The sequence below is a fragment of the Hylobates moloch genome, unplaced genomic scaffold, assembly GCF_009828535.3.
Source record: "Hylobates moloch isolate HMO894 unplaced genomic scaffold, HMol_V3 SCAFFOLD_5, whole genome shotgun sequence".
NCBI classification, from domain to species: domain Eukaryota; kingdom Metazoa; phylum Chordata; class Mammalia; order Primates; family Hylobatidae; genus Hylobates; species Hylobates moloch.
Genome location: NW_026652280.1, coordinates 105892442 through 105915102, shown reverse-complemented (window position 1 = coordinate 105915102; position 22661 = coordinate 105892442). Strand labels below are relative to the sequence as shown.

General features: G+C 44.3%; 1 protein-coding gene across 2 annotated transcripts; it reads left to right on the top strand.

The window, feature by feature from the left end:
* The first annotated feature begins 71 nt into the window (after window positions 1-71).
* On the top strand, window positions 72-22048 carry LIX1L (limb and CNS expressed 1 like). Of its 2 annotated transcripts, XM_032151641.2 has the most exons (6): window positions 74-472; window positions 9435-9598; window positions 14822-14962; window positions 20546-20641; window positions 21245-21322; window positions 21672-22048. In XM_032151641.2, exons 1-6 carry the CDS (start codon window positions 181-183, stop codon window positions 21912-21914), a joined length of 1014 nt encoding a protein of 337 aa, XP_032007532.1. In that variant the 5' UTR covers window positions 74-180; the 3' UTR covers window positions 21915-22048. The 2 variants fall into 2 exon arrangements, with proteins under 2 accessions (XP_058295341.1, XP_032007532.1); XM_058439358.1 differs by lacking the exon at window positions 20546-20641 and having other exon boundaries at window positions 72-472.
* The last annotated feature ends 613 nt before the right edge of the window (window positions 22049-22661 follow it).

The following is a 22661-nucleotide window of genomic DNA, read 5'->3' as shown; positions in this document are numbered from 1 at the left end:
TCCAGCTCCCGCCCCGTCACTGGTGATTGGCATGGAACCTAGCTCGTCCCCGCCCCCACTTGACTGAAGGTTCGGCCCTGGCGCCGCCCTCAGTCCCCAGGCGCTCGCTGACTGGGGTGGTTGGGACCGTTAGCTCGGCAGGCTGGCAGGCTCCGGGGCGCTACTCCATTGGCGGCCGGGATGGAGACGATGCGAGCGCAGCGGCTGCAGCCTGGTGTGGGCACCAGCGGGAGGGGCACTCTCCGAGCGCTGCGGCCAGGAGTGACTGGGGCCGCGGCTACCACCGCCACACCCCCTGCGGGCCCCCCGCCTGCCCCGCCGCCTCCCGCACCGCCTCCGCCGCCGCTGCTCCTGTCTGGGGCCCCAGGACTACCCCTGCCCCCCGGCGCCGCCGGCAGCCCGGCAGTGCTGCGAGAGGCCGTGGAGGCCGTGGTGAGGAGCTTCGCCAAGCACACGCAGGGCTATGGCCGAGGTGAGTCTGCGGGTCTGGCCTCCTGCGCGACACCCTCTGTAAGGGAGCCTTGCTCCCACAGTCCTCCGGATCGCTTTTCCTGGCGTGGAGCCCTCACATGCATTTCCTTTTGGGGAGTTTCCTTCTGGGCTACGCACACGCACAGACGCACACACTCATGCACACGTTTAAGCCTCCTACCTCCTCCCCTTTACTGAGTTATTAATATATTCTCTAGGGACCCTTTTTCAGATACGATCCTCTTTTCTTCCTAAGCTTTTCTCCTTTAGAAATGGAATTCCTCCTCCAGCTTAATAACTTAACGTCTCTCTGCCTTTGAGAACCAGTCCCCATTGTGTGGGATCCTGTCTTTTATTTCAGATCCAATTTCTCATCCATATCCTCTCAATCTTTCCTCTGTGATCTCTGCAATTCCTGGACTCACCTGTTAATTTGCTCCAGCTCCTTAAGCTTGACTGTTAAATTCTTTACTTACTTTCCTTCACTCTGAAATGTCAGTGCAACTTCAGATTTACTGGGGAACGAGGTAGTACCTTCACAAGTCACTCATAGTAATTGTGCATTTAAATCCGGACCCGTACCACTGAACTCACACCAGCTTCCTGTGGCTTAGTACCTTACTTTGGTATCTTTTTTAGTATGGAGGCTCACAACTCCGGCCTTTCTGTCTGGCTCTGTTTTCCTGGCCCTTGCCCAGGAACTGAGGATAAATCCCAGGCCTTGGCTCTTTCGATGTTAAATTATGTGGAAATGTGCCAGGTTAAACTCTATTTCAGTTAGAAAACTTCGTCTAATTTCTGGAAAGAGGGATGTGACGGTTTTCTTTGTTGTTTTTGTTTAACTAGTGTAGTTTCCTGTCTGAGTTTGAGTTCCAGATTTATAGTGTAAGTAATAAGGAATATATAGTGAAGGGTGTGGAATACAGGATTTAAGCCTGGAATTTACAAGACATCCCTTCTGTCTGCTTGGCCAGGTCCTGCCTGACCTGGAAGTGACTATATCTTTAACTTTCTGTTTAACAATAATACAGAGAAAAGTTACAGGACTTTTCTGTAGATTTTCTTTTTTTAAGAAAGTTTAGTGAAAAGAGCACACACAGGCTTTGGAGATGTTTGTCACTTACCAGCCAAATCTTTGGGGAAGGGACTTAATTTCACTGAGCTTCAGTTTCTTCAAGGGTTACAATATGGATTAACTGAGACATTGCAAATGACATATAACCTAAAAATGATTATTATCTCAAATTTGTTGGTTCATAGTTCCTTAAGTAGAACATGCTTCACTTTTTCCCACTCTTAAATCCTAATAATGTAAACCCAAAAATTGCTATGAAAACAGATTTTTAGAGCCATTTTGCTGTATGTGCCTAATGATTCATTCATCATCAATTTGCCTTTGTTCTTCATACAATTTGAACTCCTGTTATAAGACAGGAACTCTGCTAGGTGCTGGGGATACAAATGGATGAATCTGAAACTCATGAGGAAATATTATTTTTCCAATGTAATCCCAAGATTTAACAAGGCTATGTGATGGAACTGCTATTAGCAGACTGCTGCTTCAAGTCCCTAAGTCAAGATCAAGGGAAGGTCTTTGCCTCTGGGCACAGGAGTAGCCTTGAGTGGTCACACTAAATCTGAAGCCTTCCTCTTGGAAGCTTACAGGCATTTATTAAAATTATAGAGGAGGACACCCTTTTTCTTGTCTGTGTTACCTGGAGAGCCTCTGCTTTGGCTCCTAAACTGGGCATCCTGTAAAAACTTTCATTTCCTTAGCAAGAATGAGGGAACAAGGGGATTGTGCTGACAAAGGGCAATTAGTCAGGCTTCAGACTCTGTGGTGATTTTCTTTCCTATCTCCCCACCCCCCATCGCAGTCTTTCTCATTATTCTTGAGTTTCTCATTTCCAGTCTGGGTGTCCAGCCAGTACTTTAGGAGAGTCTGGCAGATCAGCTTCAGGCAAGCAGAATCTCTGCCCATTTGGCTCAGAAGTCCTTTACCACATGGAATCACTTATTCTGCTTCAATTCTTAGGCAAAGCTGCCACTGGCATGTACTCACATACCCTTGTGACTGATGGCATGGTATTTGGGGGAACGGCTGTATTCCCCTGAATACAATGTACTTTAGCCTCTGCCTAGATAATTCATTCCCTCATCCAGCAATGCTTTACCACATCATCTTCAGTTAACATCCTTCATCTTCTTCCTGAATGCTCCAAATTCACCTTTTCCAGTCTTTAGATCTACCTTCACTCATGTGGGCTATCAGTATGTATGTATGTATGTATGTATGTATGTATGTATGTATTTACTTATTTATTTTAAAAAGCTTTCCTGTCCTTTATCTGCCTCCCTCACCCACTTACCCAAGATACACACATAGCTCAGTATTCTGTAGGATCTTGATAAGTTTGTAGTGCATGAGATTTGTAATCAGAGGACCTAGCCCTGTCAAATAGTTGGCTGTGTGATCTTGGAGAAGTTGCTTAATCTCTCTATGCTTCATCTGTTCTCTTCATTCATATACCAAATATTTATTGATCACCAGATGCAGTGGTGGACAAGGCAGGTATTTAGTCCCTATCTTGCTGGAGTTCACAGTTCACATTACAGAGCATGTATAAAGATTAATGGTGTAATAAAGCAGGCCAGCCCAATACAAAGAGGGTTGACTTTGGAGCCAAACAAACATTGTTTCTAAATCCTGGTTAGATTCAGTTCCTTAACTTGCTTACTTTTTGTAAAATGGGTATCATAATACTTATCCTGATAGTTTTGTGTGGATTAAATCAGACAACGAATATAAAGCATGCAGCACATGGTACTCAGTGTGGCTGCTACTATTGTGCATTTGGAAATGCTTTGGAAACTGCAAATGATAGGTATTGTTCTGCATTGCCATTTCCTTTGCACCCTTTTTTTCTATGGCATATAGTCTCTTTCTCATGTTTGACATCTGGCAATCTCTAAACTGGCAGGATCGAGTAACTCACTTTCCTTGCTCTGTAATTGCTACATTTCCCTCTTCAAACCTGTTGTTTTGGAAGTATTGCTATCCTTTTATGTTACAATATGGCTGCATGATTGGAGATTTTGCCCCTGTTATTTCACTAAGTTGAACAAATGAATTTTGTGTAGTATTTTCTATTTAGTTGTTCCTTTTCCTCAGAATCACAGATAGCTTCTTTTCTGTAAGACTGGAGTTAAATGGGTTGGGCTGAATATTTCCAATTTTTGGAAATGCTGGATTAGTTCCTATATTAGTTTCCTGTGGCTGCTGTAACAAATTATCACAACTTTAGTGGCTTAAACCAACAGAAATTTGTTCTCTCATAGTTCTGGAGGCCAGAAGTCCAAAATCAGTATTACTGGGCCAAAATCAAGGTGTTGGCAGAGCTGTGCTCCCTCCAGAAGCTCTAGGGGAGAATTCACTCCTTGCCTCTTCCAGCTTCTGGTGGCTGCTGACATTGGTTTATTACGTGGTTTATTGCTGTATCACTATAATCTCTGCCTCCGTGACTCCTCCTCTTCATCAAATATGCCTCCTTTTTTTTTTTTTAAGAAATGGAATCTCGTTGTGTTGCCTAGGCTGGACTGCAGTGGTGCAATCATAGCTCACCACAGCCTGGAACTGCTGGGCTCCAGTGATCCTCCCACCCGCCTCAGCTTCCCAAGTAGCTAGGACTACAGGTGCATGTCACCACACCTGGCTGATTTAAAAAATTTTTTTTGTAGAGATGAGATCCCATGATGTTGCCCAGGCTGGTCTTGAACTCCTGGCCTCAAGTGATCATCCTGCTTTGGCCTCCCAAAGCGCTGGAATTATAGGCATGAGTCAATGTGCCCATCCTGCCTCCCTCTTATAAGGACACTTGTGAATGCACATAGGGCCCACCTATATAATCTAGGTAATCTCCCCATCTCAGGTCATTTAAACTCATCTCCAAAGTCTTTGCCAGATAAAGTGACATTCACAGGTTCCAAGGATTAAGACATGGACATTTTGGCAGGTGGCATTATTCAGTCTACCAGAGTCCCCTCCCAAAGTCACTGTTACTTTGCAGTCTCTCCTTCCAAAGAGACTGTGCACTGTGGGCTATTTAGGGGCAGATGTACCTTCTAAACATTGAAATAGGAAACAGATGAACTATTGTTAACCAGCTTCCCTATCTTCCATAATAATGTGAATAGAGTCAGTCTATTCTCCCCATCCTATATGATCAAGGAGAATCTTTTTACTCACCTCTTAATTTCATTATCTCTTTATTCCTGCTTCCCCACCACAAAGTTGTATTTACTATTTTTTTCTTTTATTTTTGTTAATTACCTTTCTGGCAAGGTTGTATTTATCCTTATGATATAAAATTTTTACTGTAGTTTCATATATTGTTTTAATATTTTTATCCTGGCCAGGCACAATGGCTCATGCCTGTAATCCCAACATTTTGGAGGCCAACGCAGGAGGATTGCTTGAACCTTAGGGTTTGAGACCAGCCTGGGCAACATAGTGAGACCCCATCTCTACAAAAAAATTTTTTTTAATTATCCAGGCATGGTGGCATGCATCTTGTAGTCCCAGCCACTCAGGGAGCTGAGGTGGGAGGATCACTTGAACCCAGGAAGTCAAGGCTGCAGTGAGGTGTGATTGTGCCACTGAATTCTAGCCTCAGCGATAGAGTGAGACCTTGCCTCAAAAAAAAAAAAAAATGTTTTAGGTTAGGTGCGGTGACTCACACCTGTAATCCCAGCACTTTGGGAGGCCGAGGTGGGAGGATCATCTGAAGTCAGGAGTTCAAGACCAGCCTGGCCAACAAGGCAAAACCCCGTCTCTACTAAAAATACAAAAATTAGCTGGGTGTGGTGGCGTGCGCCTGTAATCCCAGCTACTTGGGAGGCTGAGCCAGGAGAATTGCTTGAACCTTGGAGGTGGAGGTTGCCATGAGCCAAGATCATGCTACTGCACTCCAGCCTGGGCGACAGAGCGAGACTTTGTCTCAAAAAAAAAAAAAAAGTTTTTATTTTGGCTGAAAACGATTTCTCTTTTTTGTTATTTAACAGCAGGGTATAAGCACTGAAATATTCCTATCTTGGTCTTTCTTGTGAGGGACTTTGAGAAAACAATTATCAGATGTGTGTATCTCAGTTATTCCTACCCTCCCACCTCACTGTTCTTTAGCCATCCGTATGTAAACCATTATATCCATGGTTCCTCACCGAAAATACGATAAAAAATGTGAGTGCTCCACACATACACATGCACAAATACTCATATGCACACAGACACACACATAATTTTACTTAACAGTTTTAGGAAGCTTGTGAACCTCCATGAAGCTCAGCTACAGACTGGACCTTGGAGCCTGGGTTAAGATTCCCAAATTGGAAAGAATATTGGCCCCCAGAAATCTAGATTCATGCCCCAACTCTGTCATAGCTATGTGACCTCAAACAAGTCTTCTGTTCTTTCTTAGCCAGCGTTGGACTAGATGATCTCTAAAGTTCCTTCCAGCTCTAAAAATGAATAAGTCTAGAAGCATTTTCAAGTGCAGATCACAATTAGTTGCCTTTTTCTTGACCACTTTGCCCAATTATCATTTCATACTCACATTTCTAAAATCAAGACTCCCCATGTCCCTTGGCTTTGAGTAATCATTAAAAAATGATTCTCTAGTCTGTGCGAAGAAATGTTTAACTGGATAGAGACTGAACATATGCTTTTTAATAGGACCTTCTCAATTATGGTGGTCTCCTCCTCTTCCTCTTTATTCCAGTATTCTCCCTGTTGTGTGCATGTCAAGAGAGCTGTCACCCAGTGCATTGTGCTAAACTGTCTCAAAGAGGAAACTGAAGCTGAAAAGATCTCATGGAAAGAACAAAGATGGCTGAGCTTTCTGGTCAGTATTGACCTTTGAAGAGCCCTGCCAAAACCAGCGGAGGGAAAGAGTTTTCTTTTCATGCTGGATCTTTTTTTTTAATTTTTAATTTTAATTTTAATTTTTTTTTGCCCATGACAGAGCCTCAGGAGGTCCTAATGACATGTGCTCTCATGCTGTCTTTTAATAGAAAAATGAGCATTCTTAAAAGTCAGTTAAATGTAGGTTCTCAAAAAGAGTTTATGCTGCTTCTCCAACTCAGGCTAGTACATCGGTGTTTGTTTCATTCGCAGAGCAGACGAGATAATGTATTATTGGCCACTGATTTCAAATTCCTTGCTTGCTGGGCGCGGTGGCTCACGCCTGTAATCCCGGCAGTTTGGGAGGCCGAGGCAGGTGGATCACCTAAGGTCAGGAGTTTGAGACCAGCCTGACCAATATGGTGAAACCCTGTCTCTACTAAAAATACAAAAATTAGCCAGGCGTGGCGGCATGTACCTATAATCCCAGCTACTCAAGAGGCTGAGACAGAAGAATTGCTTGAACCCGGGAGGTAGAGGTTGCAGTGAGCCGATATTGCGCCACTGCACTCCAGCCTGGGAAACAGAGTGAGACTCCAACTCAAAAATAAAATAAATTCCTTGCTTGAAGGAACTGTGTGTTATTCTTTTCATGCCCAATGCTTAGAATGATGCCATGTACCTATTAAGTGCTCAAAGTTCTGCTAACGTGTATATGACAGCCATGAAAATGTGCAGTTCTCATTGCCTGCTGCAGGGAGCATGACTAACAGCCTCAGCCACTGCCCACTCTGGGTCATCCACAACCACATTTGCACCACAAAGTTGCACATTTGCATCCATAACCACATTTGAAGGAACCACGCTTCCTGTAGGCTGCTCCCAGCCAATGACCTAGCACATCAGGGGTATTAACACAGGCAGATCCTGGTGAGATATGGGATTCCTTTGGCATGAGGACTTTTCACTGACTTAGCCAAATCTTTCTTTCTTTTTTTTTTTTTTTCAGACGGAGTCTCGCTCTGTCACCCAGGCTGGAGTGCAGTAGAGCAATCTCAGCTCACTGCAAGCTCCGCCTCCTGGGTTCACGCCATTCTCCTGCCTCAGCCTCCAGAGTAGCTGGGACTACAGGCGCCCGCCACCACACACGGCTAATTTTTTGTGTTTTTAGTAGAGACGGGGTTTCACCGTGTTAGCCAGGATGATCTTGATCTCCTGACCTCGTGATCCGCCCGCCTCGGCCTCCCAAAGTGCTGGGATTACAGGCGTGAGCCACCGCGCCCGGCCCAAATCTTTCTTAAAACTGTACTACTGCCTCCTCTTGCAACCTCATCTTGCATTACACTTCCCCTCACTCACTCTTTCATAGCCATATGGTCTTAATTCCCTTTATTCATCATGTTCCCTGCCGTCACGAGCCTTTGAACATGCTGTTCCTTACGCTCAGAACACTGTCCTCTCACCTCTTGCCCAGTGAATTCCTAGTCATACCTGAACTTAGATATTGCCTCCTCAGGGTAGCTTTCTTTGACCTTCTTAACTAGGTCAGATACTCCGACATCTGTCACTCCTTTATAGAACTTGATCACAGCTGCAATTTTACATTTGTTTGAGATTTGGTTAATATCTCTTTCCCTCTTTACACTGTAGGCTACATAAGGAAAATGTAGGGGATGAGAGGAAGTCTTCTAGAATACAATGTCAGGTCTGGAGTTTGATTTTAGCCTACCTACAACTAATAAATTAGCCATTTACTGTTTCATGGGTGCTGGCAGAAGTCAAGAGACTGAGATTAGAGACAAAGGAATTTATCATTCATAGCACAGCAAGCAGCATGAGCATCATGTTTATATTAGTTCTCCTTGCCTCCTCCCAAGTCCAATGCAGAGGTCTCAGGTAGATACTTGCATAGGCCGTGGGTTGCTTCACAACAGAGGAACACTTATAGAACTCACAGCTTGGGGAACTTGCCATTTTGCAACAAGCTGAAGCAAGCGTGTTCTTTATCTGAGTGAAGATAGTACCTCATCCCTCAATATTTCTTGCTGCAAGCACAGTCCTGAAAAATAGCCCAAGTAAAGAGCAGTCAGGGATTTGCAATCTTGGCATACCTAGCAAGATGTGAAGGAGCATGAGAGACCTCCCCATGGAGGAGTGCTTCTTTTTAAAGTCCTCCAATTGCTTCCCATTGCATTGCTTCGCATCTCACCATATGGTTCCTCCAAAAATCATTTATACCCAGGTAAAGCCTCAAAAGGGTTTTCTCTCCCACCCCCATGCCCTGGCTTCTCTCACTCATAGTATATACATAGTATTCTGGGTTGGAAAAGGAATCTGGCAATGGATGTGCTCACTAGAAGCACAGGCTCAAGAATGGTTATTAGGGCTATATTTCCTTGAGCCAGCAGTATTGCATATAAGAATATTCATTGGAACCAAGACTGCTTGAGTTTGAATACTCAAACTGCTACTTTCTGCTGGCATAACCTTGGGCAAGTTATTTAACCTCTCTATACCTCATTTCCCTCATCTGTAAAATATGGATAGTAAAAATATCTGCTTCATAAAGTTGCTGTGATTAAACACATAAAGCAGTTACAGAAATGCCTGACATACAGTAAGTGTTCAATACATGTTAGCACTTATTGTGGTGGTTATTATCATCCTGGGCCAGCTAACCAATTGTGGAATAATCTGCTTGTATTTCATCAGGCAGTGATAATGGTCTGCTGACATTGGGAACTCTGCCTTCAATATTTAAGTTATTCTAGGACTAAGTTAAAATGTGAACTATTCAGATTGGAGGTGGGAGTGAAAAAAAATTTAAATAAAATAAAATGTGAACCAGAAAAGTGGTGGAGGAGGGCGGGCATACTCTGGTCTTTCTAGGCAAATTAACTTAATCGCAGTCTAGGTTTATTAATTTAAATGCTTTTAAATGATGATAGGTAGGGAGCTAAGGGGCAGACTCTTAATGTAGGTACAGGTTACAGGTACTGTATTGAAGTATAGCACCACTTGGAGATGTTCTCATTCATTGCTGAACTTAACTACTTCTCTTTTGTAGTGAATGTGGTGGAGGCACTTCAGGAATTCTGGCAGATGAAGCAGTCCCGTGGTGCTGACTTAAAGAATGGGGCTTTAGTGGTTTATGAGATGGTTCCCTCCAACAGCCCTCCTTATGTCTGCTATGTCACCCTGCCTGGGGGAAGTTGCTTTGGGAGTTTCCAGGTAAGAGTTGTGAGGTGGCAGTAGCAAAGGTAAATGCTTAGATGTTAGTAATGGCTTTCTCCACCACTTTGGCCATTAAACTGCCTGAAATATATTTGAGGACCTAAAGCAATTCTGGGAAAATTATTCTGGCAAGCATCTGAGGCCAATTTGACCATAGTAGAACCTCAGTAGCATGCTTTCCTTTCAAAAACTCAAACCCATTTTGAATTTGAGCAGTTATGAATATCCCCTTGCTCAGTATATCCTACTACCAGCATCCAACCCATGTTCCAGTCTGGCTTCAGTTATTGCATTCCAACTTTCTTCCATCTCTTATTGAGGATATAGAACAATATTCCTTGCCTCCAGTACTTTTACATAGGCAATTACTAAAGAAAGCAATGTTGGAGTTCTCTAAGAGGTCAAATCGGAGGGACTATGTATGGTGGAAACAGTACTCATCTAAGAGTTAGGAGATCCAAATTCACATTCCTCTGAATATCAATGGGGCAAATCTCTGGGCCTCACTTTTCCCATCTATAACATGAAGGAGATAGGTTAGATTATTTCTAAAGTCTTTTCTACTACTAACATTCTACAATTGTGTGAAATACCTATGATGATGAAAAGAATGGTTGCCATTATGAGGTAGTAGTGAGAAATTATGGACTAGTATGAATATTGTCATCAAAGATGGATTTTTTACATTGCAGACAGGGAGGCAGCCTTCTGAAATGTCAACTTAAAAGTCTGAAATGGAATTTAGAGAAAATAATAAACACCTTTGTTCTGTTTTCCATATGGTTTGTGTAACCCTTAGACAAGGTTAAAGGCCCTACTGTCTGTCTGCATAGCACCTTGAACTTCCCCTATCATATCACTTATTACAACATATCATAATTGTTTGTCTCTCCTAGTGGACTATGTTCCATGGAGGCAAAGATTGTGTCTGTCCTCTTTCTTGTTAAATCCTACCACCCATCTTAGTGCCTAGCAGATAGTAGGCAAATAATATGTCTGTTGCATGAATGAGTGCCATTGCAGCTTAGTTTCTGCCTCAAACAGAAGCAGTCCTAAGGAAGCTTCATTTCAAATCAGGTGATGAAATTTTTTCCCTTAGAACTTCAGTCATTTCAGGCCGGGCACAGTGGCTCACACCTGTAATCCCAGCACTCTGGGAGGCCGAGGCGGGTAGATCACGAGGTCAGGAGTTTGAGACCAGCCTGACCAATATGGTGAAACCCCATCTCTACTAAAAATACAAAAATTAGCTGGGCGTAGTGGTGCACGCCTGTAATCCCAGCTACTTAGGAGGCTGAGGCAGGAGAATTGCTTGAACTTGGGAGGTGGAGATTGCAGTGAGCTGAGATTGCACCACGGCACTCTAGCCTGGGCAACAGAGTGAGACTCTGGCTCAAAAAAAAAAATAAAAAAGAACTTCAGTCATTTCAGAGAAATAAATATATACCCAAGATGACAAACGTTCATGCTTTCACTTTTTTTTTTTTTTTTTGAGATGGAGTCTTGTTCTGTCACCCAGGCTGGAGTGCAGTGGTACGATCTTGGCTCACTGCAACCTCCGCCTCCTGGGCTCAAGTGGTTCTCCTGCTTCACCTTCCCCAGTAGCTAGGACTACAGGCGCATGCCACCACGCCTGGCTAATTTTTTTTTTTTTTTGTAGTTTTAGTAGAGACAGGGTTTTACCATGTTAGCCAGGATGGTCTCAATCTCCTGACCTTGTGATCCGCCTGCCTTGGCCTCCCAAAGTGCTGGGATTACAGGTGTGAGCCACCGCGCCAAGCCTATGCTTTCACTTCTAAGAGAATAAGATCTTTCCTTCTTCTTTTTTTTTTTTTTTTTTTGAGATAGAGTCTCGCTCTGTTGCCCAGGCTGGATGCAACGGCCCAATCTCAGCTCACTGCAACCTCTGCCTCCCGGGTTGAAGCGATTCTCCCTGCCTCAGCCTCCCAAGTAACTGGGAGTACAGGCACCTGCCACCACGCCCAGCTAATTTTTTGTATTTTTAGTAGAGACGGGGTTTCGCCATGTTGGCCCAACTGCTGACCTCATGCAATCCACCTACCTCAGCCTCCCAGAGTGCTGGAATTACAGGCGTGAGCCACCGTGCCTGGCTGATCTTTCCTTCTTCTTCCCACCTCATTACATTGTTGAATGACTTGAAAATTTTATGATGATGCCCATAACTGAAACATTATAGTAATTTGATTTCTGTTATTTTTGAAAAGAGTAGAATTGTCTTTCTTGGCCTTTTAGCCTAAACTTTTTTTTTTTTTTGAGACAGAGTCGTGCTCTGTTGCCCAGGCTGGAGTGCAGTGGTGTGATTTCGGCTCACTGTAACCTCCATCTCCCAGGTTCAAGCAATTCTCCCTGCCTCTGCCTCCCGCCACCACACACAGCTAATTTTTGTATTATTTCGCCATGTTGGCCAGGCTGGTCTTGAACTCCTGACCTCAGGTGATCTGCCTGCCTCAGCTTCCCAAAAGTGCTGGGATTACAGGTATGAGCCACCTCGCCCACCTTTTTTTTTTTTTTTCCTTTCTTGAGACAGGACCTCACTCTGTCACCCAGACTGAAGTACAGTGGCACAATCATGGCTTACTGCAGCCTTAACTTTGTGGGCTCAAGTGATCTTCCTCCCACCTCAGCCTCCCGAGTAGCTGGGGCCGCAGGCATGTGCCACCATGCCTGGCTAATTTTTGTAATTTTGGTAGATATGGAGTTTTGCCATGTTTCCTAGGCTGGTTGCAAACTCCTGAGCTCAAGCAATCCTTTCACCTCAGCCTCCCAAAGTGCTGGGATTACAGGTGTGAGCCATCTTGCCCGGCCAGGGGCAGGGTGCAATAACTGAAGCTAGATTAGAACATGGGCTGGGTGTTCATAGTCTGATACACTGAGCAAGGGCATATCCATAACTGCTCAAATTCAAGATGGGTTTGAGTTTATACCTCTTTATCCGCTTTGGCAGGTGAAATTTCTCCTGCTGGTTTTCTTCACAGATGACTTTTTAAGCAACAGTACTATAGAGCAGGCCAGCAAGCTAGTAATAGACAAATAGAAACAGACAAATTGAAGCACTGGGAAGACTTAGGACTTACCAAGCTTCATATGCTGTCTCAGAGAGCCTGTCAGTTAATAGAAATTAGGAATTATTGATAGTAGGGATGCTTAAGTACTAAACACATCCTGGTCTACTTATTTATTGTTTTTTTAAGACAGAGTTGTGCTCTGTTGCCCAGGCTGGAGTGTAGTGGCACAATCATAGCTCACTGCAGCCTTGACTCCTGGGCTCAAGTGATCCTTCCACCTCAATCTCCTGATTAGCTGGGACCACAGGTGTGCACCACAACCATGTCCAGCTAATTTTTAAATTTTTTGTAGAGTTGGCATCTCACTATGTTGCCCAGGCTGGTCTCAAACTCCTGGCCTCAAGTGATCCTCCTGCCTTAGCCTCCCAAAGTGCTGGGATTACAGGCATGAGCCACCATGCCCAACCCCTGGTCTACTTTTTATTTTAAGTTTTCTTTTAGAGACAGAGTCTCACTCTGTCACCCAGGCTGGAGTGTAGTGGTGTGATCATAACTCACTGCAGCCTGGAACTCCTGGCTCAAGTGATCCTTCTGCCTCAGCCTCCTGAGTAGCTGGGACTACAGGCACGTGTCACCATGTCTGACTTACTTATTTTTTATTTTTTTGGTAGAGACAGGGGTCTTGCTATGTTGCCCAGGTTAGTCTTGAATTCCTGGGCTCAAACAATCTTCCTGCCTTGGCCTCCCAAAGTGCTGGGATTACAAGTGTGAGCCACCAAGCCCGGCCTTGGTCTACTTCTAAAAACTGCAACATTACTTTCTTCCTTTCCTCTAATTACTCATAAATGACATAGGGCAAAGAGGCCTTTGAGACAGCCAATAAAGATGAATTATAAAGGAATACTATGGTGGCTAGAGATCTGAAGTTGAATAATTTTGAGACTTCTGCAGATCAGACTTGTTCTATGATACCTATGTTGGATACAATATAAAAACATGAATTTTTTACAAAAAAATTAGCCGGGCGTGGTGGCGGGCGCCTGTAGTCCCAGCTACTCGGAGAGGCTGAGGCAGGAGAATGGCGTGAACCCGGGAGGCGGAGCTTGCAGTGAGCCGAGACTGCGCCACTGCACTCCAGCCTGGGCGACAGAGCGAGACTCCGTCTCAAAAAAAAAAAAAAAAAAAAAAAAAAACCATGAATTTTTATTTTTTTCCTTCTTAAGTCAGCTTTCCTTCCCTTAGTTACTCCTCTCCTCTTTGTTTCCACTGGGGGGAAAAAAGAAGTCTATAAATTCCTTCTTCAGACTTAAATCCTTCTCAGAGATAGCTCTTTTGGCTCACTACATTATTTGAGAAAATGCCTGCTCACAGCTAAAAATGAAGTCCAAGATTCCAAGATGGGTGCTTCTGATAGAGACCAGTGGCCTCCTCTGTAGAACCACCCTAGACACAGCTTTGGTTCTAATCTTGGGTTATCTAGAGGAATCCAAAAAACCTTACCTGTCCACAGAACAAGATACAGATTTCTGTTAAGCCAGCCAGAATCTGACTTTTGAGTAATTAATTCTGTCGACAGTTTAAACAGGGGTATTTTTCTTTTTTTTTTTTTTTAGATGGAGGATGGAGTCTTGCTCTGTCGCCCAGGCTGGAGTGCAGTGGCGCAATCTCGGCTCACTGCAAGCTCCGCCTCCCGGGTTCACACCATTCTCCTGCCTCAGCCTCCGAGTAGCTGGGACTACAGGCGCCCGCCACCACGCCCGGCTAATTTTTTGTATTTTTAGTAGAGATGGGGTTTCACCATGGTCTCGATCTCCTGACCTCGTGATCCGCCCGCCTCGGCCTCCCAAAGTGCTGGGATTACAAGCGTGAGCCACCGCGCCCAGCCTAAACAGGGGTATTTTTCATGTCCAGTGATTATATGCTGACTTAAGCAGCCTTCCTCGTTCTGCATTCAGTTTGGTATGAGCTACAGCCCTCTCCCAGTTCGTTAATGACTTCAGGATGTTGAATCAAAATTATGTTTCCAAACATCCCAACCACTTTACCATAAAAACCTTGGAGAGTGTGTTGAACACAACTGATTTATCCAAAGAGCGTCCAAGTGTTTTCTATCTGAAGTGTTTCCCTCCCACTGTTCATTCCTCTCTCTCATATGCAGAAATACACATATTCTCACTCTTTCTCCCCTGCCTAGTTTTGCCCCACAAAAGCTGAGGCCCGGAGGAGTGCTGCAAAGATTGCGCTAATGAATTCTGTGTTTAATGAACATCCTTCCCGAAGAATCACTGATGAGTTCATCGAGAAGAGTGTCTCTGAGGCCCTGGCATCTTTCAATGTAAGTTGTATGGAGCTGGAAGGAAGGAGAGTGGGAGATGGGAGAACTGGCTGCTTGGGAAGTCGTAAATTACTGTGAAACAGAGCATGAATTCTTGTTTTCTTTCTGGTCCACCTCTCTGTTCTTTTGATTTATTCTCTGTCAGTCTATTGTGTCATGTGCTCCACATGTCTCAGTCTCTAATTCTATATCTGTGTTTATGTGTTTTTTCTTGTTTTGTCTCTTTCATTGTGTCTCTTTGGTATCTAGAAACCTTTAATTGCAGATTTACAGAATTGTAGAGCTATTCCAAAATGAAAATTGAGCTTGAATTTTGCTTTTGCTAATTTGGGTTAAGACCTTCATTTCTGCTGTTCTTTTTTTATAAGACTGTTTTTTATTGTCACTTGTCTCCTGCCTCCATTACTTCATCTTATTGATAAAGAACCCTTTTATAACAAAATGTCTTTTTAGGAACAAGGAGGATAATTTATTTACTCTCTTTATTTACAACTGTTCTTTCAAATGATGATGATAAGAATAACCATAATTAGCCGGGCGCGGTGGCTCACACCTGTAATCCCAGCACTTTGGGAGGCCGAGGCGGGCAGATCACGAGGTCAGGAGATCGAGACCATCCTGGCTAACACGGTGAAACCCCATCTCTACTAAAAATAAAAAAAAATTAGCCTGGCATGGTGGGGGGTGCCTGTAGTCCCAGCTACTTGGGAGGCTGAGGCAGGAGAATGGCTTGAACCCGGGAGGCGGAGTTTGCAGTGAGCCGAGATGGCACCACTGCACTCCAGCCTAGGCAACAGAGTGAGACTCCGTCTCAAAAAAAAAAAAAAAACCATAATTAATCCTAATTGATTTACCTGTGGCACGGAGTGTTCTAGGGGATTTATATGCGTTTTACCTCATTTGATCATCACAACAATCCTATGAGGTATAAGTACTATTATTACCCCTATTTTACAGATGAGGAGACTAAAAACACAGAAGTGAAGTGTTGCTTAACATGATATAACTAGTAAGCGGTCACGCCAAGATTAGAACCCAAGTTGACTTAATTTAGTTACATCTTAGAAATTAACACTGCCATCTTCCTTCCTCTCCACAAATTCATTGATAGACCAAGTATCTGTTCTATTTGCATTTAATTAAGATGTAATTACAGGCCAGGTGCGGTGGCTCATGCCTGTAATCCCAGCACTGTGGGAGGCTGAGGCAGGCGGATCACCTAAGACCAGGAGTTTGAAACCAGCCTGGCTAACATGGCGAAACCCCATCTCTACTAAAAATACAAAAGTTAGCTGGGCACAGTGGTGGGCGCCTGTAATCCCAGCTACTCGGGAGGCTGAGGCAGGAGAATTGCTTGAACCTGGGAGGCAGAGGTTGCAGTGAGCTGAGATTGTGCCATTGCACTCCAGCCTAGGTGGCAGAGCAAGACTCTGCCTCAAAAAAAAAAAAAAAAAAAAGATGTACTTACATATGCCAAATTACTTCAGTTATCTGCTTTGTGGATTAGTTGTTGAATACTTTATTGAAAGTTGGTTTCCTGGCCGGGCGCGGTGGCTCACGCTTGTAATCCCAGCACTTTGGGAGGCCAAGGCGGGCGGATCACGAGGTCAGGAGATCGAGACTACGGTGAAACCCCGTCTCTACTAAAAATACAAAAAATTAGCCGGGCGTGGTGGCGGGCGCCTGTAGTCCCAGCTACTGGGAGAGGCTGAGGCAGGAGAATGGTGTGAACCCGGGAGACGGAGCTTGCAGTGAGCCGAGATCGCGCCACCACACTCCAGCCTGGGTGACAGAGCGAGACTCTGTCTCGTCTCAAAAAAAAAAAAAAAAAAGTTGGTTTCCCTCTGTTATTTAGGACCCAGCTGTTTTTCTCCCATTATTCTTTGCCCCAATCAACAGCATCTGCAGGGAATGAAAACATTTTTATATTAATCCAAACCAAATAAAAAAAAAAAAGCCAGCTAAAATTTTTTGGAAAGTACATTTGCTACTTTTAGGTCACCTAATGGTATTATAAAATGAAACAGGTCCAGGCGTGATGGCTCACACTTGTAATCTCAGCACATTGTGGGGTGGATGCCAGCAGATCACTTGAGGTCAGGAGTTCGAGACCAGCCTGGCCAACATGGCAAAACCCCATTTCTACTAAAAATAGAAAAATTGGCCAGGCACGGTGGCTCATGCCTGTAATCCCAGCACTTTGGGAGGCCGAGGCGGGCAGATCACGAGGTCAAGAGATCTAGACCATCTGGCTGACATGGTGAAACCCTGTCTCTATTAAAAAAAAAAAAAAAAAAAATTAGCCAGGTGTGGTGGTGTGCACCTGTAGTCCCAGCTACTTGGGAGGCTGAGGCAGGAGAATCACTTGAACCCAGAAGGCAGAGGTTGCAGTGAGCCGAGATCACGCCATTGCACTCCAGCCTGGTGACAGAGCAAGACTTTGTCAAAAAAAAAAAAAAAAAAAAACAAAAATTACTGGCATTGTGGCACATCCTGTAATCCACTACTCAGAGGGTTAAAAGAGACTCTTAAGTGAGCTGAGATCATTCCATTGCACTCCATCCTGGGCAACAAAGTGAGATTGTCTCAAAAAAAAAAAAAAGGAAAGAAAAGAAACTGTGGATTATGGAAAATAGGATTTGCAGTATTTATCTGATCATGGGCTCTAAATTCATTGTTGGCCGGGCGCAGTGGCTCACGCCTGTAATCCCAACACTTTGGGAGGCTGAGGTGAGCGGATTGCCTGAGGTCAGGAGTTCAAGACCAGCCTGGCCAACATGGTGAAACCTCGCCTCTACTAAAAATATAAAAATTAGCTGGGTGTGGTGGCAGGCGCCTGTAATCCCAGCTATTTGGGAGGCTGAGGCAGAAGAATCACTTGAACCAGGAGGCGGAGGTTGCAGTGAGCCGAGATTGTGCTATTGCACTCCAGCTTGGGTGACAAGAGCAAAATTCTGTCTCAAAAAATAAATAACTAAATTCATCGTTATTGAAATTACGGTTCTAGGCCAGGTGTGGTGGCTCACACCTATAATCCTAGCACTTTGGGGGGCTGAGGCGGGCAGATCACTTGAGCTCAGGAGTTGGAAGTTGGAGACCAGCCTGGGCAACATGGCAAAACTCTATCTCTACAAAAAACACAAACAGTTATCTAGGTATGGAGGCATGCGTCTGTAGTCCCAGCAACTTGGGGGTCTGAGGCAGGAGTATCACTTGAGTGAGCAGGTAAAGGCTGCAGTGAGCCAAGATTGCACTAGTGCACTCCAGCCTCGGTGACAAAGTGAGACCCTGTCTCAAAAAAATAAAAAATAAAAATAATAAAGAAAGCAATTATGGTTCCTGGCTGGGCGCTGAGGTTCATGCCTGTAATCCCAGCACTTTGGAAGGCTGAGGTGAGCAGATCACTTGAGGTCAGGAGCTCGAGACCAGACTGGCCAATGTGTCAAAACCCCATCTCTACTAAAAAATACAAAAATTAGCCAGGCATGGTGGTGCACACCTGTAGTCCCAGCTACGTGGGAGGCTGAGGTAGGAAAATCACTTGAACCCAGGAGGTGGAGGTTGTAGTGAACGGAGATCGCACCACTGCACTCCAGCCTGGGTGACAGAGTGAGACTTCATCTCAAAAAAAAAAAAAATTATGGTTCTATAGTCTTCCTTTGGGATCTGTGTGGGATTGGTTCTAGGATCTCTCGAGGACACCTAAACCCAAGGATGCTCAAGTCCTCCATATAAAATAGCACAGTACAGCCTGGGCAACATAAAGAGACTTCATCTTTACAAAAAAAAAATAAAGCCGTGTGCGGTGGCTCACACCTGTAATCCCAGCACTTTGGGAGGCCGAGGCAGGTGGATCACGAGGTCAGGAGATCGAGACCATCCTGGCTAACACGGTGAAACCCCGTCTCTACTAAAAATACAAAAATTAGCCGGGCGTGGTGGTGGGCGCCTGTAGTCCCAACTACTCAGGAGGCTGAGGCAGGAGAATGGCGTGAACCCGGGAGGTGGAGCTTGCAGTGAGCCGAGATCGTGCCACTGCACTCCAGCCTGGGTGACAGTGAGACTCCGTCTCAAAAATAAAATAAAATAAAATAAAATAAAATAAAATAAAATAAAATAATTAGCCAGGTATGGAGGCACCTGACTGTGATCCCAGCTACTTGGGAGGCTGAGGCAAGAGGATCACTTGATCCCGGGGAGGTCGAGGCTGCAGTGACCATCCACTGTACTCTAGCCAGGGTGACAGACAGAATGAGACACAGTCTCAAAAAAAAAAAAAAAAGTACAGTATTTGCATATAACCTATGCACATCCTCCTGAATGAATGCTTTAAATCATGTCTAGAGTACTTATAATACCTAATACAATGTAAATGCTGGGCCGGGCACGGTGGTTCATGCCTGTAATCCCAGCACTTTGGGAGGCAGAGGCAGGCAGATCACCTGAGGTCAGGGGTTCAGGACCAGCCTGGCCAACATGGTGAAACCCTGTCTCTACTTAAAATAAAAAAATTAGCTGGGCGTGGTGGCGCATGCCTATAGTCTTAGCTACTCTGCAGCCTGAGACATAAGAATCACTTGAAACCAGGAGGCGGAGGTTGCAGTGAGCCGAGATCGCACCACTGCACTCCATCCTGGGCGACAGAGCGACAGAGTGAGACTCTGTATCAAAAAAAAAAAAAAGTGAATTTTTATTTTATTTTTAATTTAAAATTTTATTTAATTCTCAAGGCAATCATTTAAGGTAGCTCTATGATTATTCTCATCTTACAGAAGAGGAAACTGCAGAACAGAGAGGTTAAGTAACTTTACCAAGGCCATGCTATTTGTAGGAGCTGCAGTCCATGCTCTTAACTTCTATGCTGTATTGGTTTTTTTACATACTAGGCTTGAATGCAGAACAGTGTGTCTTAATTCTAACCCTGCAGGATTACATAACCAATAGAAGACACAATAGGCCAATGTCCAGGAGACCACAGTGCTACCCAGAATTTCCACACTTATACCACATTTCAGAAACTCAGTACAAGAATGTAAAATATTTCATTAATAATGTTTATACTGACTACAGCTGGAAAATAATATTTTGAACATATTGGTTTAAATAAGATATATTATTAAAATTAATTTTACCTGGTTTTTTTTTTTTTTTTTTTTTTTTTGAGACAGAGTCTCGCTCTGTTGTCTAGGCTGGAGTGCGGTAGCCCGATCTCTATAATCTCTGCCTCCCAGGTTCAGGTGATTCTCCTGCCTCAGCCTCCTGAGTAGATGGGATTTACAGGCACCCACTACCAAACCCGGCTAATTTTTGTATTTTTAGTAGAGACAGGGTTTCACCATGTTGGCCAGGCTGGTCTCAAACTCCTGACCTCAAGTGATCCGCCCACCTTGGCCTCCCACAGTGCTGGGATTACAGGCATGAGCCACTGCACCTGGACTTAACTCTTTATTTTTACTTTAATGTGGCAGAGAGGAAATTTTAAATTAAATATGTGGCTTGCATTATATTTCTACTGGACAGTGCTGCTTGAGATGATAATCCTGGTTGAAAATCTATTTGTCTTTTCTGTTCCTCTACTACCAGGGCAACAGGGAGGAAGCTGACAACCCAAATACAGGGATTGGTGCCTTCCGATTCATGCTGGAATCCAACAAGGGCAAATCAATGTTGGAGTTCCAGGTACTTTCCCATGTACTTCCCTGGCTCTAATAACATGGGTCAGCCTGCTACTATAATATATAATGGTTCCTACTAATTCCTAACTTATTGATACTGGAAAGGAAAGAAGGTTGTTACAATATTTTCCAAAAATAAATACCTTCCTGGCCGGGCATGGTGGCTCACGCCTGTAATCCCAGCACTTTGGGAGGCTGAGGCGGATGGATCACTTGAGGCCAGGAGTTTGAGACCAGCCTGGCCAACATGGCAAAGCCCCGTTTCTACTAAAAATACAAAAATTAGCTATGATGGCACATGCCTGTAATCCCAGCTACTTGGGAGGCTGAAGCATGAGAATTGCTTGAACCCAGGAAGCAGAGGTTGCAGTGAGCTGAGATTGCGCCACTACACTCCAGCCTGGGTGACAGAGCAAGACTCTGTCTCAAGTAAGTAAGTAAATAAATAAATTAAATAAATAAATATTTTTCTTCCCCAAAGTCCTATCAGAGTTAGTGATGAGAGATGCTTCTACACATCCATTTTGTAAAAGGTTTCCCATGTAATTCTGATGTAACCTCCCAATATAAAATCACTGTCCCGGTACTTCCTATCCTCTTCCCCCAGGAGCTAATGACAGTTTTTCAACTGCTACACTGGAATGGCAGCCTTAAGGCCATGAGGGAACGACAATGCTCTCGGCAGGTAAGAGATTTTATGAGTGGGGGGAATGAGGGGAGCACAATCTGTCAGTGGACTCTTTTGAGGTGGTTACTATGTTAGAAATAAGGTCTGTTGTGACTTATGGTTGTGAATATTGAAAGCCTTACCTAAGTACCCTCTTCATTCCTATAATCTTTTCTATTTAAATATTAGCTGTGATTCTTTTGGCTATCTTGCTTCCCCTACCAGGAAGTTTCCTTTAAGAATCTCCTTGAAGAACTTAGGTGCTGACCTCAGTTAGGTCTCTAAAGCTGAGTTCTTAGTCCCAGTTGGGTCAGTGTGGTATGATATGAACCTTCTCAGTGATGTTCACATTCCCCTCCCCTACTAGGAGGTGTTGGCTCATTATTCGCACCGGGCCCTGGATGATGATATTCGCCACCAAATGGCCTTGGACTGGGTGAGCCGGGAGCAGAGTGTGCCGGGGGCACTGTCTAGAGAGCTGGCCTCTACTGAGCGGGAGCTGGATGAAGCCCGACTGGCAGGCAAGGAGCTGCGCTTCCACAAGGAGAAGAAAGATATTCTCGTGCTGGCTGCTGGGCAGTTGGGCAATATGCATTCTTCCAACTGCTAGGCATCCACCCACATACTCCCCAGCCTTTCCACGGCCTTTTTTTTATGTCTCCTTTCTAAGATTTAGGATGGTTTTTTTGTACATACTTTCTCAATTTTATACTTTAAAATATATATATATGTGTATAAATTCTACACCTAGATTCCTATTTGCTAAGAGATCCCTTTTCTTACTTCCAGTTTTTGGATATAGTTTTATTTGAAACATCTTCAGTCCACTTTACAACAAAGAGCAGGTTGTCTTTGAAGCTTTGTTAGCTCTTAAACTTCCAGATTAACTATGTAGTCATTTCAGTAGCACTAAAAGATTAACTCAAGTGTTCATGTCTCCTCCTTTTCTTTTTTTTTTTTTTTTTTTTTTGAGACGGAGTTTTGCTCTGTCTCCCAGGCTGGAGTGCAGTGGCGCGATCTCGGCTCACTGCAAGCTCCGCCTCCCGGGTTCACGCCATTCTCCTGCCTCAGCCTCCCGAGTAGCTGGGATTACAGGCGCCCGCCACTGCGCCCGGCTAATTTTTTGTATTTTTAGTAGAGACGGGGTTTCACCGTGTTAGCCAGGATGATCTCGATCTCCTGACCTTGTGATCCACCCGCCTCGGCCTCCCAAAGTGCTGGGATTACAGGCGTGAGCCACCGCGTCCGGCCATGTCTCCTCCTTTTCAAATATCAGGTAGCTTGAATAAGGATTATGTGCCCTACCCTTACTCTCATTCCTGCTTCCTCTTGGACTCAAACAGGGTATGAGTATGAA

Coding starts and splice junctions, on each gene's coding strand:
- LIX1L (XM_032151641.2), top strand. CDS start 181: ATGGAGACGATGCGAGCGCAGCGGCTGCAGCCTGGTGTGGGCACCAGC. Junction 473..9,434: donor CACGCAGGGCTATGGCCGAG/GTGAGTCTGCGG, acceptor TCTCTTTTGTAG/TGAATGTGGTGGAGGCACTT. Junction 9,599..14,821: donor GTTGCTTTGGGAGTTTCCAG/GTAAGAGTTGTG, acceptor TCCCCTGCCTAG/TTTTGCCCCACAAAAGCTGA.